The following is a 13,988-nucleotide window of genomic DNA, read 5'->3' as shown; positions in this document are numbered from 1 at the left end:
TACTGTGATGATCCTGCCTCTGTCCAAATAGTCTGTAAATTATGCAGAGGGCAAATGATTTTTTAGCTCATGATCCCCAGACCAATCAGAGCCACATCTGGAGTTGGAATAGACTACAGGGCACGTGACGGAGATGCCGCAACTGGATGGCGTCTTGGGGTTATCTCCCTTGCGGCAGAAGCGAGTGTACTTTGTGTGCAGGAATGAGAATGAACCACATATCTAGACCATGGTGTATTTCTGGCACTTCTCCCCCCAGGCACATAATAGAGCTGCACTTCCCCACCCGGCTGAAGTTAGGAAAGCTCTGTGATTTGCTTTGACCACGAAATATGTGTCACTTTCAGATGGAAGCTTTAAGAGCCAACTCTCTTTTTCTTTTTTGAGGTAAAATTGGTGTATATATAACATTATATGGATGTCAAGTGCACAACATAACAATTCGATCTTTGTGTACACTACAAAACGATCACCACCTCAAATCAAGACACCACCCACCACCATACGCTGATGCCCGAGAGCCAGTTTTTATCTACCACGTTCCCTTCCCTTCTCAGGCCAGATGGTAAAGACTCCAGCAGCCCAGGGCCCTGTATGAGAACAACGTAAGGTGGAGCGAATCCTTCACTAGCCTGGAACAGAGACGGAGCGTGAGAGAAAAGTCACCCTTTTGTTGTTGTGGACATCTGCCTCCCATCACCTAGCCCGTCAGCCACTAACCAAGGACCATCTTCTGAGGAGGAAGTGGATGCCCAGGAGAGACAGAGAAAAAATGGTCTCTAAAGCATTTCCCTTCTGAATTCAAATGCTTCCGTCTGTGATGGACTTTAGTGGACTAACGCAAAAGGGGAGGAGTGGAAGAAAGCATTTTATGCTGAATTAACTGTTTGTGGGTCTTGCCCACCTCCTCCTCTGATCCTTCGCAGAGCTGAGTGAGGCAGCAGAATCATCCCCTTTGTACAGAGGTGTAGGCAAAGTTCAGAGGAGTTAAGTTGCTGGGGAGGGGCAATCACGTGTCACTACAGACCTCCTGATTTCCAGAGCCCAATTTTTTTCCTACTGGGAAACACAAATGCTGAAGATTCCTCCTTAAATTGAACATACTAGCAGCTAATCTAAATCTCTGAACTATGAAATAGATTAGACTATTTATATAAACTATAATTTCTATAAACTACATAATAAACTATTAAATGAACAAGAAGGAAATCCTCCCTTCCAGACAACTGTGCCATATCCCATTTATCACTGCATGCCCAGTGCTCAGCCAGGAATATGGCACACAGAAGAGACTTCACGTGTGCCTATAAATGTTTTTTTAAAGTCTTACCAAGATGCTCAACATTGCTAATCATCAGGGAAATACAAATCAAAACCACAATGTGTTATCACCTCGCACCTGTCAGAAAAGAACACAAATAACAAATGTTGGCAAGGATGTGGAGAAGAGGGAACCCTTGGACACTGTTGGTGGAAATGTAAATTGGTACAGCCACTGTGGAAAATAGTATGGAGGTTCCTCAAAAAATTAAAAATAGAACTACCATATAATCTAGCAATTATACTCCTGGATATGTATCTGAAGAAAATTAAAAACACTAATTCAAAAAGATACATGCACCTGAAAGTTTGTAGCAGCATTACATACAATAGCCAAATATGGAAGCAACCTAAGTGTCTATTGACGGATGACTGGATAAAGAAACTGTGGTACACATATACAATGGAATACTATTCAGCCATAAGAAGAATGAAATTTTGTCATTTGCAACAACATGGATGGACTTGGAGAGTATTATGCTTAGTGAAATAAGTCAGAAAGAGAAAGACAAATACTATATGATATTACTTATATATAAAAATAATACAAACTAGTGAATATAACAAAAAAGAAACAGATTTGCAGATATAGAGAATAAACTAATGGTTACTGGTGGGGAGAAGGAAGGGTGGAGGGGCAAGATGGGAGTATGAGACTAAAAGATACAAACTACTATGTATAAAATTTTAAAACTACAAGGACATATTATACAGTACAGGGAATATAGCCAATCTTTTGTAATAACCATAAATGGAGTATAACCTTTAAAAATTATGAATCACTATGTTGTGATTCATCCGAAACTAATATAATACTGTAAATCAACCACACCACAATAGAAAAAGTCTTACGGAGAAACAGAAACTTAAGTGTACATCACACTACAATTAAATGTCAGCAAACCAGGTATTGTGAACATCTTTCACATGCAGACCAGCCAGAAGACTGTAATTTCATCAAGTGTAATTTATTTAAATAACAATTCAATTGCACATTGTAGGTAAACCAGTTGTAGCAATATGAAAATATAGAATTCCAAGAATATCCAGCAACTTAAACATGCACTAAGAATGCAGAGTATTCTGTAATACTAAGAAACGAAAAATAAAACACTGACTTACAAGTCGGGATGATTTCTTTGCAGCTAAAAATACAATTTCTAAGATGACATCTGTTTTCAAAAATGTCTTAATGTTAAAAATAGGCTACAGGAACTGATGTCTTCACGTTGAAAATTTAGATCTCATATCAGCATTAGCTTACACATCATAGATGATAACATTAGCACAAAATCAGCAAACGAATATTCATTTGGGAACACAGTTTTGATATTAAATATATAAGAGGTTCACAGTTTTCTTCTTCCTTCTCGACATATATTGATAAAATGCTTTTATAGCTACAATCTATTTCACTTTCTGGTACCAGATCCAATGCCTACTTGATCGGCAGATGGATGCTACTGAACACATTCATCTTAGAACTCACACATCTCCAATTTCTAAAAATATTTCGCTCTGTAAAAACTGTGACCTCTGGGAATGGGGAAGATAGGATATAAGTTCAAATGTAATGAGAAGAGAAAATGAGATAAAATGCTAAAAATGTTTACCAGTAAAACATTAAATTATACAGTATACACAGGTAGCTTGATGATTCAACAGGAAACCACATATTGATTCACAAAACACTATGGCTTCTAACTAGAATTCCCGTACATGTCAACGTAACATGAAGGGTTATTAGGTGACCAGATCACTAGACAGGTTTGTGAATATGTTTTAAGGCAAAGCAAAATTTTCCAAGTGAAATACCTACAAAATAAACTTGCTTTGGAAATAAATCTCAGTAATAAAATAATACTTCTTACTTATTAAATATATATTTTACCTTTACACGTGATTTAGCAACTTACATCAAAAAATTCAAGAGTGCTATGAACATCTGCAAATAAGTATTTTAAAACACTAGTATATAAATGAGTCAGCTGGTATTCTTTGAGGTGTTTGAATGTCAATAGTTAGCAAAGAAAAAAAATTAAAAAATAATCAACTACTTAGTTATAAATTTTTCCCCTAACATGAGAATGCAACATATAGTCGAGAATCAAGTAATTTTTCTGGACAGTACATATCAGTGAAACAAACGCATTCTCCTTCTGCAAACCTTAGTTAAACAGAACCCAATGGTACTGTTTTCTTAAGACATTAGATCAATAGCCTAAGATTTATAATGTTTACCATAATCTCTCTTTTCACGTAAATTTTCTTAAATCACTATATAGAAAGCAATTGCCTACTGTGAAGAACAAAATCACTAATGGAAAAAGGTGAAGTAATTAATGAAAATTGTTCAAACTCATTTACTATACCCAAAGTTGCCACCTGGACACTTGGCTCTAATAAAGAATAAATTAAGATGTCTGCATGATTTCCAAAGCAGGGAGTGTCATCCCTTCAAAATGAGGAAGACCCTCCAGCATTTCAAAATAATATAATTCCTTTAAAACTGAAATAAGCAATATTCTTTAACAAGTTCATTTTACCCCACTTCTCTGGCTTTCAGTTCTGTTACACTGAGATCAATTTTCCCCTAAGTTATGCTAAACAGACTATAATAATTAAAACTAATTTACTAAAAAAATATTAAGCAATAAAACAAAAGCTCCCACTGGGATATACCAGCATCCCTTATAGTCATCATTTAAATTATGTATTTCTAAGAACTACTGGATTAACATACAAGGTATATTGTATATTAATATGCAGCAACTTTCACTTAATGAAGGTATTAAAGTATCTTGGATTTTCCTATTAAATATCCAATCTGTAAGCACTGGTATGCACTCTTTTACAGTGAAATACAGTGAGGCAGCTGCTTTGATTTTTCCATGCAAAGTCGTGTTACAGTCTTACTGTGCTGAAACATTTGTAAACTGGACAGAAAGAGGGTTGGACTCCCTTCAAAGCTAGACCCACACAGCCGTTCGGGATGGATCAGGCCAAGAACCCGCTCAGCCTTCTCAACCAACTAAATAGTCCTTGTATCCTTTCCTCCTGTGGTTAGAACGTTATATACAGACTGGAATGGACTTAAACACCATCAAGGCAGACAGCAACTACTCAGGACAGAAGGTATTTTCCCTCATGCTGAATTCTGGTGTGTTCTTTTCATTGCATTTCAAATTCAACATTCTGAAGAAGCTAAATCTAACGGATGTATAAAAGACAAAACTGCTGACCATGAGAGGCAGAAGCAGGGTTTCATGACAAACAATCTAATACGTAAAGGAAAAATAAATCTTTGGCCTAGGGGAGGGTAAATGGGAGAAAATTCTGCACTCCTTCTGAAAGATCAGGATAAGACATTGTCTATTTAATATTTGTAAGTTGTTTTCTATCTATTGACTTATCTATGTATCTGATCAATAAATGTCTAAAGAGATTTAAAATATGTCTATTATATGTATGCATATCCCTATGGTTTCATACACATTAAAGGTATTAATAACAAGCAGCAAAGGCAAATATATAATTTTAAATAAATTCTCTGCCAAATTATTCTCTAAGTGGGTACCTAGTGTCTAAGAGTCTCTAAAGAAGAATATTGGCCTAGCTGAGTCAATGCTGAAACTTTGATAATACGAAGGAAATGAAAAGTCACCCCATCTTTCAGAGTAAGGTTAATCTTAGAAAATATTATTTTACTCATAAAATCTACTAACATCTCAAAGGTGAGAGTCACTTCCTCTACAACTGGAACAGTTTGTACTGTTACATCTCAAAAAGCAAGGAAGATCTGTAAAATCAGATTAAAATAATAATTTAAAAATAAAGTCTCAATCGAGTATATAAGGAGCTGGGAGGTGGGGCGGGGGAAGAGTAAAAATGTACAAACATGCCAATGACTAATCACCATCTGCAGAATAAACAGGATGAGATAAAAGTTTATGGCACTTAAAGAGAGAAAGCAAAACTCACAAATATATATTTGAACCACGACTGAGAATGCACCCACAGGGATTAGGTGATCAGAGTAGACAGCAAGTAAAAGCCAGAAGCATAACCTTGGAAGGCATGTATAAACGAATGCCCCCTGATACTCAGCATCATTCCAACATGTGCCAACGGTCACATCTCACAAGTGGCCAGTGGCTACCATACTGGACGGAGCAGGAAGGAAGGAGAAACAACACCGTTAGAGGTTGGGGAGGAAGAGATAATTTCCCAAGATCCTTTCCACACTCTAGGACTCACAAAATCTTTGGGCATCAAAGCAATCACTGGGGTCTTCATTAACTCATTTTAAATCAGTGTATTTGAATTTATGATTTACATATATATTGAGAGTAACTAGGACAAAACCAGAAGTATGAAAAAAAAATCAATGAAAAATTAATCAGAATAATGCCAGAAATTTTTCCAGTTGATCACAAAGAACTTTTCAAAGTTAGTATTTTTAATGTCCAAAGGGAGAAAAATCTCCATTTGAAAACCTCAGCAGACTCACTTTAAAGGAATGGATGAGAAGTGGGATCATAATGAGGACTAACAGCAGGGGCTATCAGTGCCCATCACAATGTAACTACTTCTAACAGCAGCTTCGAAAGAGGAAACACACTTTTCTTTGAAAGGGGGTAACTTTCTTCTTTATACACATCCCACTGATTTGAAAGTCTGATCAAAGACTTAACAGTGACCTCAAAGTTCAACTGCAAAGTTCCAGGCCACGTAGGAATGATAGTCACATAGCTCAGCAAAACATGCCTTTGCAAAAGAGATGGTGATAATCTTGTATTGTTTTAATGATTAAAAATCTTCTTTGACATTGATTAATCTGGAATTCACCTCCCTACCCCTCCTACCCACTGGTAGAAGAGTCAGAGAATCAAGGAACTTTCTATCCCTGTGTAACGTGGGGACTTCTGGTAGCCAGAAGCACAGAAACATTAAAATATATGTTCATCTAAGAGCTGATATAGCTAACCTTCCTGTCAAGTGGAAATCATGCTTTCCTTGTTACCAGTCCTACAAAGCATAACCTCTACTTGAGTTTCAAGTTTACGCAGCACCAATCAGAACCCTGGCTCTCCATTAAATAAAAAAAGGCAGTTGTACCAAGAACCACACAGATCACACAAACTGTCAGACACATGGGCAGCCCAACCTCCTCACATACGCCCTTTAAAACAGCGGATAGAACATTGTCACTTCTGTTCTAACTCTTCACAGAACACCCTGAATCACAAAATTACTCCAGAAATGTAGCATTAGCCGATGTCACAAGAAACTAGTGCCGCCATGGTTTCTTGAACGTGGCAGGAAGCAGAAGAATTATCTGTAGCACTGGTGATACTACAACATTTTAAAATCCATTGGATGGATTATCAGGGAGCCACAAAAGAACAGGAAATAAAAAACAGACAAAGTAAGAAAAAATAACAAAGGAAAAAGTCTTAATGGGAGACACGAATTTTTTATACTTGTTTTGGTAATACAGAATCTAAATAATTTTTAAAAACTACCATTAGCTGAGACTGTTTTCACTTTACACCAGAAAGATGTTTTGCTGACGTTTGCTCTGACTTGCAGCATCCCACAAAAGCAATATGAGCATTCAACCTTTAAAACAGTAATGCTACCAAAGCTCTTCCAAGACATTTGTACACTTTTTTTCCAAGTAATGTATAAAGCAACTGCTGAACGGATTTTCTGCTACTAATTGTAATGACAGTTCATTTATTTCCTCTCCTGTCTGGACCTAAAGTTATTTAGTTCATATTAATAGCACATGATGAAATCTACCACCAATACTCTCTGAAGAGGTGGTACTCCAACTCAAGTCGTATTCATCCTCTTCCATTGGAAATTTGTCCTCGGTATCGGCCAAGAATCAGTACTTTAAAGAGAACAAGCCCAAATACCTGCTGGATACAGGTTCATGTAGCAGGGAATAAACAGCAAGGAGCAAACTCATAACATGAGCTACTGTCAGTGCCAAACACACGAATAAATTTAAGCCGGTTTGAATTTCCATGCTTTTTAACATTTTACATCAGAGACCACAGACTTAGCCGATACTTTTGTTTTGATACTGTAATCCAAACATAAAAACTGTAACTATTCCTACAACTCATATTCACACAGCCTTTCACAGTGTACGGAAAGCGACCATATGAGTTATCTAACTGACTGAGTACCACGCTGTGTTGCTCTCCCCACTGGGGAAACGGAGTCCCAGGAAAAGGGTGAACGACCAGCTCCATGTTGAGGAACTGTTAACTAGCAGAGATGGGCTCCTGACGGCCAATCTGGGGCTGTTTTTGTTAAACTGTAGAAGCAGCTGTGACAGGTTATTCTTCAAAACAGAAGTAAGACGAAACCCTGATTCATTCATTCATGAAATGTTTCTTGCTGCTCTGGAGGCAATCTTGTCCTTAGCCGCTGTACGTACATATCGGAGAGTGGAGGAGGCAGGAGTGGAGGCAGTGATGAATGTAAAATAAAACACACACCTAGTGGGAATGGTTTTGATTAAACATTTTAACATTGTTCGCTGAAAATAAATACCTAAGACACAGACCCACAGTTATAAAATTGAAAAAGACTTTGGAAGTCATCCTTTCTTTCCCGTTTCACAGATGAGGAAAATATGGTGATGCAGAGAGCAGGCAACTCCCTAAAGGTCACGCCGGTAACTGCTACCGACAGCAGAGCCAGGACCGCGCAGAGTCCAGCTCTCTTCCGCTCCATGCGCTGATTGTGTTTCCAAACTGAAGGACTAAGCACAGTCCAGATATATACAAGGAACCATCACAGTGCTAGAGAGATTAGAAAATTAGACCTGACTCACCAACATTATGAGTGTAAAAATTATTGGTATTTTACATGTCATTTAAAGAAGCAGGAACTTCGCTTCCTGTAAGAAAAATAATCTACATATATCTTTTAGGCTCTTTTAAGGTTGAGGATAATTTCTAAAATAGAACCTCTTCTTCCCTTTAGATACACAGAGGTTTTTGAATTTTGTTACAACAATAATAGACAAGTACATTCAAAAACAAGATAGTCTCTCAAACACGTCACCACCTTTAGCCTACATGAGGAATAAAAACCACCTTTCATCATCTCTTCTAAATACAGGTTTTTCAGCCCATTACCTACATTGCCCTCCCCGATTCACACCCACTGCCTGTCTTTTTCAAGAGTCTTCAGAAGGTCACTAAGCTATTTTGAATGTAGGCGATTCTTATTTCTCCTCTGAAACTTAAATATTACGCAGCAAAATATCTCTGAAGTTTAACCGGCCAACAAATCTAAAAATGGCTCAGGTTGTAAGCCATTTCCTACTTAAACAATAACCATTTCCACATTAAAAAAAATAATCTAATTAGACTTTATTGTACCTGTGAGTCCTTTAAAAGACTTCTTCACTCTCCGATTCAAATCTGCTATGAAATTCTTTCTGGAGAGGCAAAGTGTAAGAGTTCTCTAGATATCACTGAGCATCATTCCATAGGGGGAAAAACATTTATGTAGAACAGCTGTAAACCACACAGATGATAGAAAATATTGACAGTAAAATTAGTTTTTTGTCTCTCATTCACAAGACCACGTTTCCACTTTAATGCAAGGTCTAATCTATAGCAGATGCCGGTACTAACTGAGAGAAAATTCCACCGTTCATGCTCTGATCAATCTGAGGAAGACTTTTTCCAGAGGTGAAGAGCTGCCTGAATTCTGAAGTGTAGTCTGGACTCCAGTGAGTAATCTTTGTAGTTATTTCTGAAGACAACAAAAGAATTGTAGTGTCAAAATTCCTTTGTAAACCAGGGCACCCCACTCTCCTCCCCTTCCTCTCATCTTCATTCTTTATTTGCTTCCAAATGTTAATATGTATAACAGTGGATTTTGTTAAAATGTAGATGCTGGCCCTGTGAGGAGAGGGGAATGGCAATATTTTGTATTTCTAGAAGCTTCCTGATGATGGTCTAAAAATCAGACACTGAGTAGCAGGTTTACCTGATTACCAAGCCAGTCACAAACGCAAGAAGGTCACCAGGAGGGCTTAACAAATTTTGCAAATGATTTCTAAATAGCTCCTTTACTAAACTGGAAATTTTAGGCAGTTTCATATAAACAAGGTGAATGTGATCATTGATCCCCTCCGAAAAAAACATTATCTCGAAACCCTCCTGAAACAACAATCAACAAGGAAGACTTGCAGGATGACTTGGTGACACCAGACTTACTTACTCCAACTCTCACAGGCAAATGTCCGTGGTTTGGTCAATAATTGTTACGTGGCAATGTCAGAAGGGGCCCTGGAAATCCACGGAGTATTAAAACCTTCACTTAGATCACCCATGTGGACTTTTCTTTGCTAGAATTGTTCTGAATCAGCAACATGGAAAGGCTTGGACTTTGGGCTCTGCTTTCACACACCACCTGGCCCACCGGTGAGCTGTTCCTTCTTGCTCTACAGTGACATTCACTCCTTCCTATGGCCCTTTACTTCATCCGGGTCTAAGGGCTACTTACTGGTAACCTTGATAAGGTGATTACTCATAAGGGTCATTATTCATGAGCTAAACCAACATCTTTCTAGAGTTTACCAAAGGGTGTAACCGAGTACTTCCCCAGGTAATTTTGGCAACTTTGCAAAGTGCCTACTGTACAGGGAAAACTGCAGACAGTCAACAGTCTCGAGATTACAGGGAAGTCTGTTTGCATTGGCATCACCAGCACTGGCTTGAGTTAATGATGACTTTTGATCACTGCTGGTCTGGCTTTTTAGTAGTGAATGACTAGGTTTTTATTTTCATCATTATAAATTGGCCTTATTGTGCATTGCTCAGGTGGCCCTAACTATGTCCAAATGATGAATACTAGGAACAACATTTTTATAGTCCCTAATTTTATAGTCCCTAATTTTCCAATAGCTAGATTTGAAGATACATAAATGTCAGTTAAAATATGCATCATTCTCAATCTCAACAAATGAACTTTAAAAGTGATTTTCTCTTATATCCTCCCCTTATTAAAAAAAAAAAAAGGAAGCAGCAGCAGCCATTCTTGGTTCCACCCTGTCCCTGCAGCTTCCACCCCGTTGCTATGATTTATTCACAGCAAACATCCTGAAGGACTTGCCTGAAGTAGCTGACTCCACCCTCTCACCTCACTTGTCAAAGTCCCCGATGATCTTCATGCTGCCAAGTCCAGCAGCCACTTCTCTGGTCTCACCTTGCTGGACCACTTGGCAGCCATCTTCACAACTGACCACTCTTCTCTGGAAACATTTTGTTCATTTGGCTTTCCTGGATGTCTTCCTAACTCACTGGCCACTTCTTAATCCTACAGTTTAATCTCTAAAATGATGGCATATCCCAAGGCTGTGCCAGATCTCCTTTGCTAGCTATGTAAGTTTCCCCAAATGACCTCGTTGATACACAGCTTTAAACATCACTATCTCTGTGCTGGTTACTTTGAAATATCTACATGTGGCTTTGAACTTGACATTGAACTCCAAGCTTGCATCTCTGACTGCCAGCTCCACATGAATACCTAATAGGCACCTCAAAATATCACAGTCCAAATAGCAGTATGCCTTTTTTTCTCTCCCCAAACCTGCTCCTCTAAGTATTCCCCATTTCAGTAAAGCATCATTATAAACCTAGTGCCTGCACACCCCTGTCCAGAGGTTACCGAGCTGTGGCTTTAGCCACCCAAGGTTCTGGTGACTGATGTTCTCAAGTATGGCTTTAATCATGCTCATCTCAACTACTCTACCACCTCCTGAAGGAAACCTTCCAGAATCAACCCAGTCTAAAGTCATACCCAGGTGCCCTGTATCATGTCATAAATCTCAGCAAAGTGATACCATTGCTATTTTTCTTATTTGCTTCTTTTCCACCTCCCCACAAGGTAGAAAGTAGAAACACTGCCTGCTTATGTCCAGTCATCTGTCTAGAACCTTTACCAGTGACGGGCACCTCATAGGTACTCGGTGAAGACTTGCTGAACTGGAGTAAACGAACAAACCAATGGATCACTAAGCTACTTACGGCCTAGGGCTATCACAGCAATCTCTCTCCACTGCAAGTAGTGTTCAAAGCAAACAGACCACAGGGTTTGCGCCCCCAAAAGTGAACCATGATCACAAATCTATGAGCCACAGAAATGATAAAGTGCTTTGAAATTGCCACAGTAGTCAGAAAGAAGAAAGAATCAGGGAACAGTCAAAGGGCCTCTTCAAATCAGTGGCTCTTTAAGAAAATGAGCGAGATGGTGGGATACACCAAGGGTCAGCAAAGTATGGCCAAATCTGGGCACATCTGCTTCCTTACCCATTGTCTTCTATGGCTACTTCCAGTACAACTGAGTAGCTGCAATGGAAACCTTATCCTGTAAAGCCAAAAATACCTCCTGCCTGGCCCTTCACAGGAAAAGTTTAATGACTCCTGATACAGAAGCGACTAGGTTAGGAATCTGTCACGTAATTACCCCAAATCAGCACATTTGTAAGCAGGTATAGGGTCAAGCATTAGGAGGGCTGGAAACAGCACAATTACAGCAAAAGCCTTGAGCAGAAACCAAGCATAAATTAGCCAAGGTAACATCATGACTAACTTTTCATTAATGTGTTCATTTTTAAGGGTATAAGCTCCTGCTGCTGTAAAAACAGTACTGACATTCCTGGCTCCACAGCAAGCAAGGAAAAGCTGCCGTTGCCACCTACCTTGCCGTTTCTAGGACCTTTGTGGCCTTGTCAACTTCCCCTTGGTTTTTGTACAAAAACGCCAGCTCAAACAGAGTGAAGGGCACTAGGTAGTGGTCATACTTCAGCAGCTTTTCACTAAAAGAGCGAAGGAAAAGCAATTCAGTCTCAACAGTACAAGGAACATACCATTCTTTTCCAACGTATATATTTTTCTCCCCATTCTTAAGAAAACAGGTACAGCACTAAGCCTATTAGCAGAGAAAAGCTGCCATTATACAGTTGAGGAACCTAATAAACCATGGCAATACATGGCAGCGCTTTAACATACTACTCTTTCATTTTATTTCTTAATCTAAATCCAGCACTGAGGATTTTTTACAGTCCTTCAGGCAGACAAAGGCATGTGGATCTTTAAAGAGTAATCCAAGAAAGGATAAAATCTTCCCTCCTGAACATGAATGTGTTCAGGAAATGATTCCATTCAGAAAATGACTCCACGAAGGTCCAATTCTCTTTGCATTGTGGTCTTGCAGTGCTTAAAAATCTCAAGAAAGAAATGGTCAACACTTCTGGTTTCAGCCATCCTATGAAAATTCTCTGACTACAAAACATCTAGAAGCACTGAAAACAAAATAAGAGCAACACCCTTTCCAAGGCACAGAACATAAGAAAAACGCTTAAACTGAAAATAAAACAAAACCAGAACCTTAAGTGTGTGGATGACACCAAATCCCTTGTAGATCTGATTCAGGAAGAGTCAGCCAGGGCTTTGGGTCTCAGTGTCCACCCAGGAGGTAAGGCCGTGAGCCCCTGCACAGAAGGCCGCCAGGGCTGTGACCTCTATGTAAACCTGGGGCCCTGCTCCACCAGAGAAAGGGCAGATGAGAAAAACCTTCTTGCTGGCATTGGAGGAAGACAAGGGCAGTTGGCTCCTTGGTGGGAAGGAAAACCACATCCCTGGGAAATTAATAACCAGTAGGCCCACCCTCACATGAAACCGCAATTCAAAGTGGCCTGGCCCAAATGGTCCGAGAACCTCTCGGTGATGCAATTAACATGAAAGTGGCCCTGGGCTGTAAAAGCCTTTGGGGCAACTGCCAGAAATAAAACCAAAATCACCTTAGAGAGACTCCTCCTCAATCCTAGCCTCATAGGAGTCTCAAGATAAAATACCACTGAAGGTGAGCTCACAATCCAAAATTAGAAAACACACCAGCAAGGGATTCACTATGAGATTCAAAAAACGCCACAAGTATAGATCCTTATATAAACACCAATACAATAAAACTCAACAGATCCTTCTTTAACATGCTCACTACAGACAATATATTACTTATTTGGGAAACAGACATTGTCCCTTTCCTCTTCTTATAAGGACACCAGGCCTCCTACATTCTCATAAAATACTGTCAGCAAGAGGGGGTTCAGTCACTACAGATGGAAAGACACATGATATGGAACAGAGGGTATCAACTGTCAGTCTGTGGCTGTGATCTCTTTGGCTTGTACAATGTTCTCCCAGAAATTGAGCCAAGAGTTAAAAATTGGGAGATTTGACATAAAATTCAGATTTTCCAGTCTTTTAATGAAAAATTGCAGGGATTATTGCTACTGGATCCACGTTGTCCAGAGCAATCATCCATCAGAGTTCAGGAGTGGCTGCACTCTCTAGAGAGCACAACCTCCCTGATGTGCAGATGTGCAGTGCCCACTAAGCCCTATTCCTGCCATCACTCAGTAAGGTTACGCATCTGGCCCTTGGAGGTAATTCCATTTGTGACTCCAGATACAGAGAAGGCCAGGCAGCAGAACCTCCACTCAACTCTCTGTTTAGCAAAGGAGCAGGGCATCATTGTTAATGCTCCTGCGGGGTAGGGGGTGGGAATAAAACTCATTCGTCTATAGAAAAGTGACCTTTGCCAAAAGAGAAGCAGTTAAGTGTTCATCG

The 13,988-nt window shown here is 39.3% G+C and overlaps 1 protein-coding gene across 13 annotated transcripts in view; it reads right to left on the bottom strand.

The window, feature by feature from the left end:
* Window positions 1-8,701: 8,701 nt before the first annotated feature.
* TTC39B (tetratricopeptide repeat domain 39B) overlaps window positions 8,702-13,988 on the bottom strand; it is a 124,752-nt gene continuing 119,465 nt past the window's right edge. For 12 of the 13 annotated variants that reach the window (XM_031676980.2, XM_031676977.2, XM_015242671.3 and 9 more), the window contains 2 exons: window positions 12,059-12,175; window positions 8,702-9,105 (listed from right to left, as the gene is read on the bottom strand). In XM_031676980.2, the coding sequence (XP_031532840.1) occupies window positions 9,015-9,105; window positions 12,059-12,175 (208 nt within the window). In that variant the 3' untranslated portion in view covers window positions 8,702-9,014. The remainder of the gene's footprint in view (window positions 9,106-12,058; window positions 12,176-13,988) is intronic. The other variant, XM_072959403.1, reaches the window with a different exon arrangement.

The sequence above is a fragment of the Vicugna pacos genome, chromosome 4 (assembly GCF_048564905.1).
Source record: "Vicugna pacos chromosome 4, VicPac4, whole genome shotgun sequence".
Classification (NCBI taxonomy): Eukaryota; Metazoa; Chordata; class Mammalia; order Artiodactyla; family Camelidae; genus Vicugna; species Vicugna pacos.
Note: the sequence above shows the minus strand (reverse complement) of the source record. Positions and strands in the feature narration are given on the sequence as shown.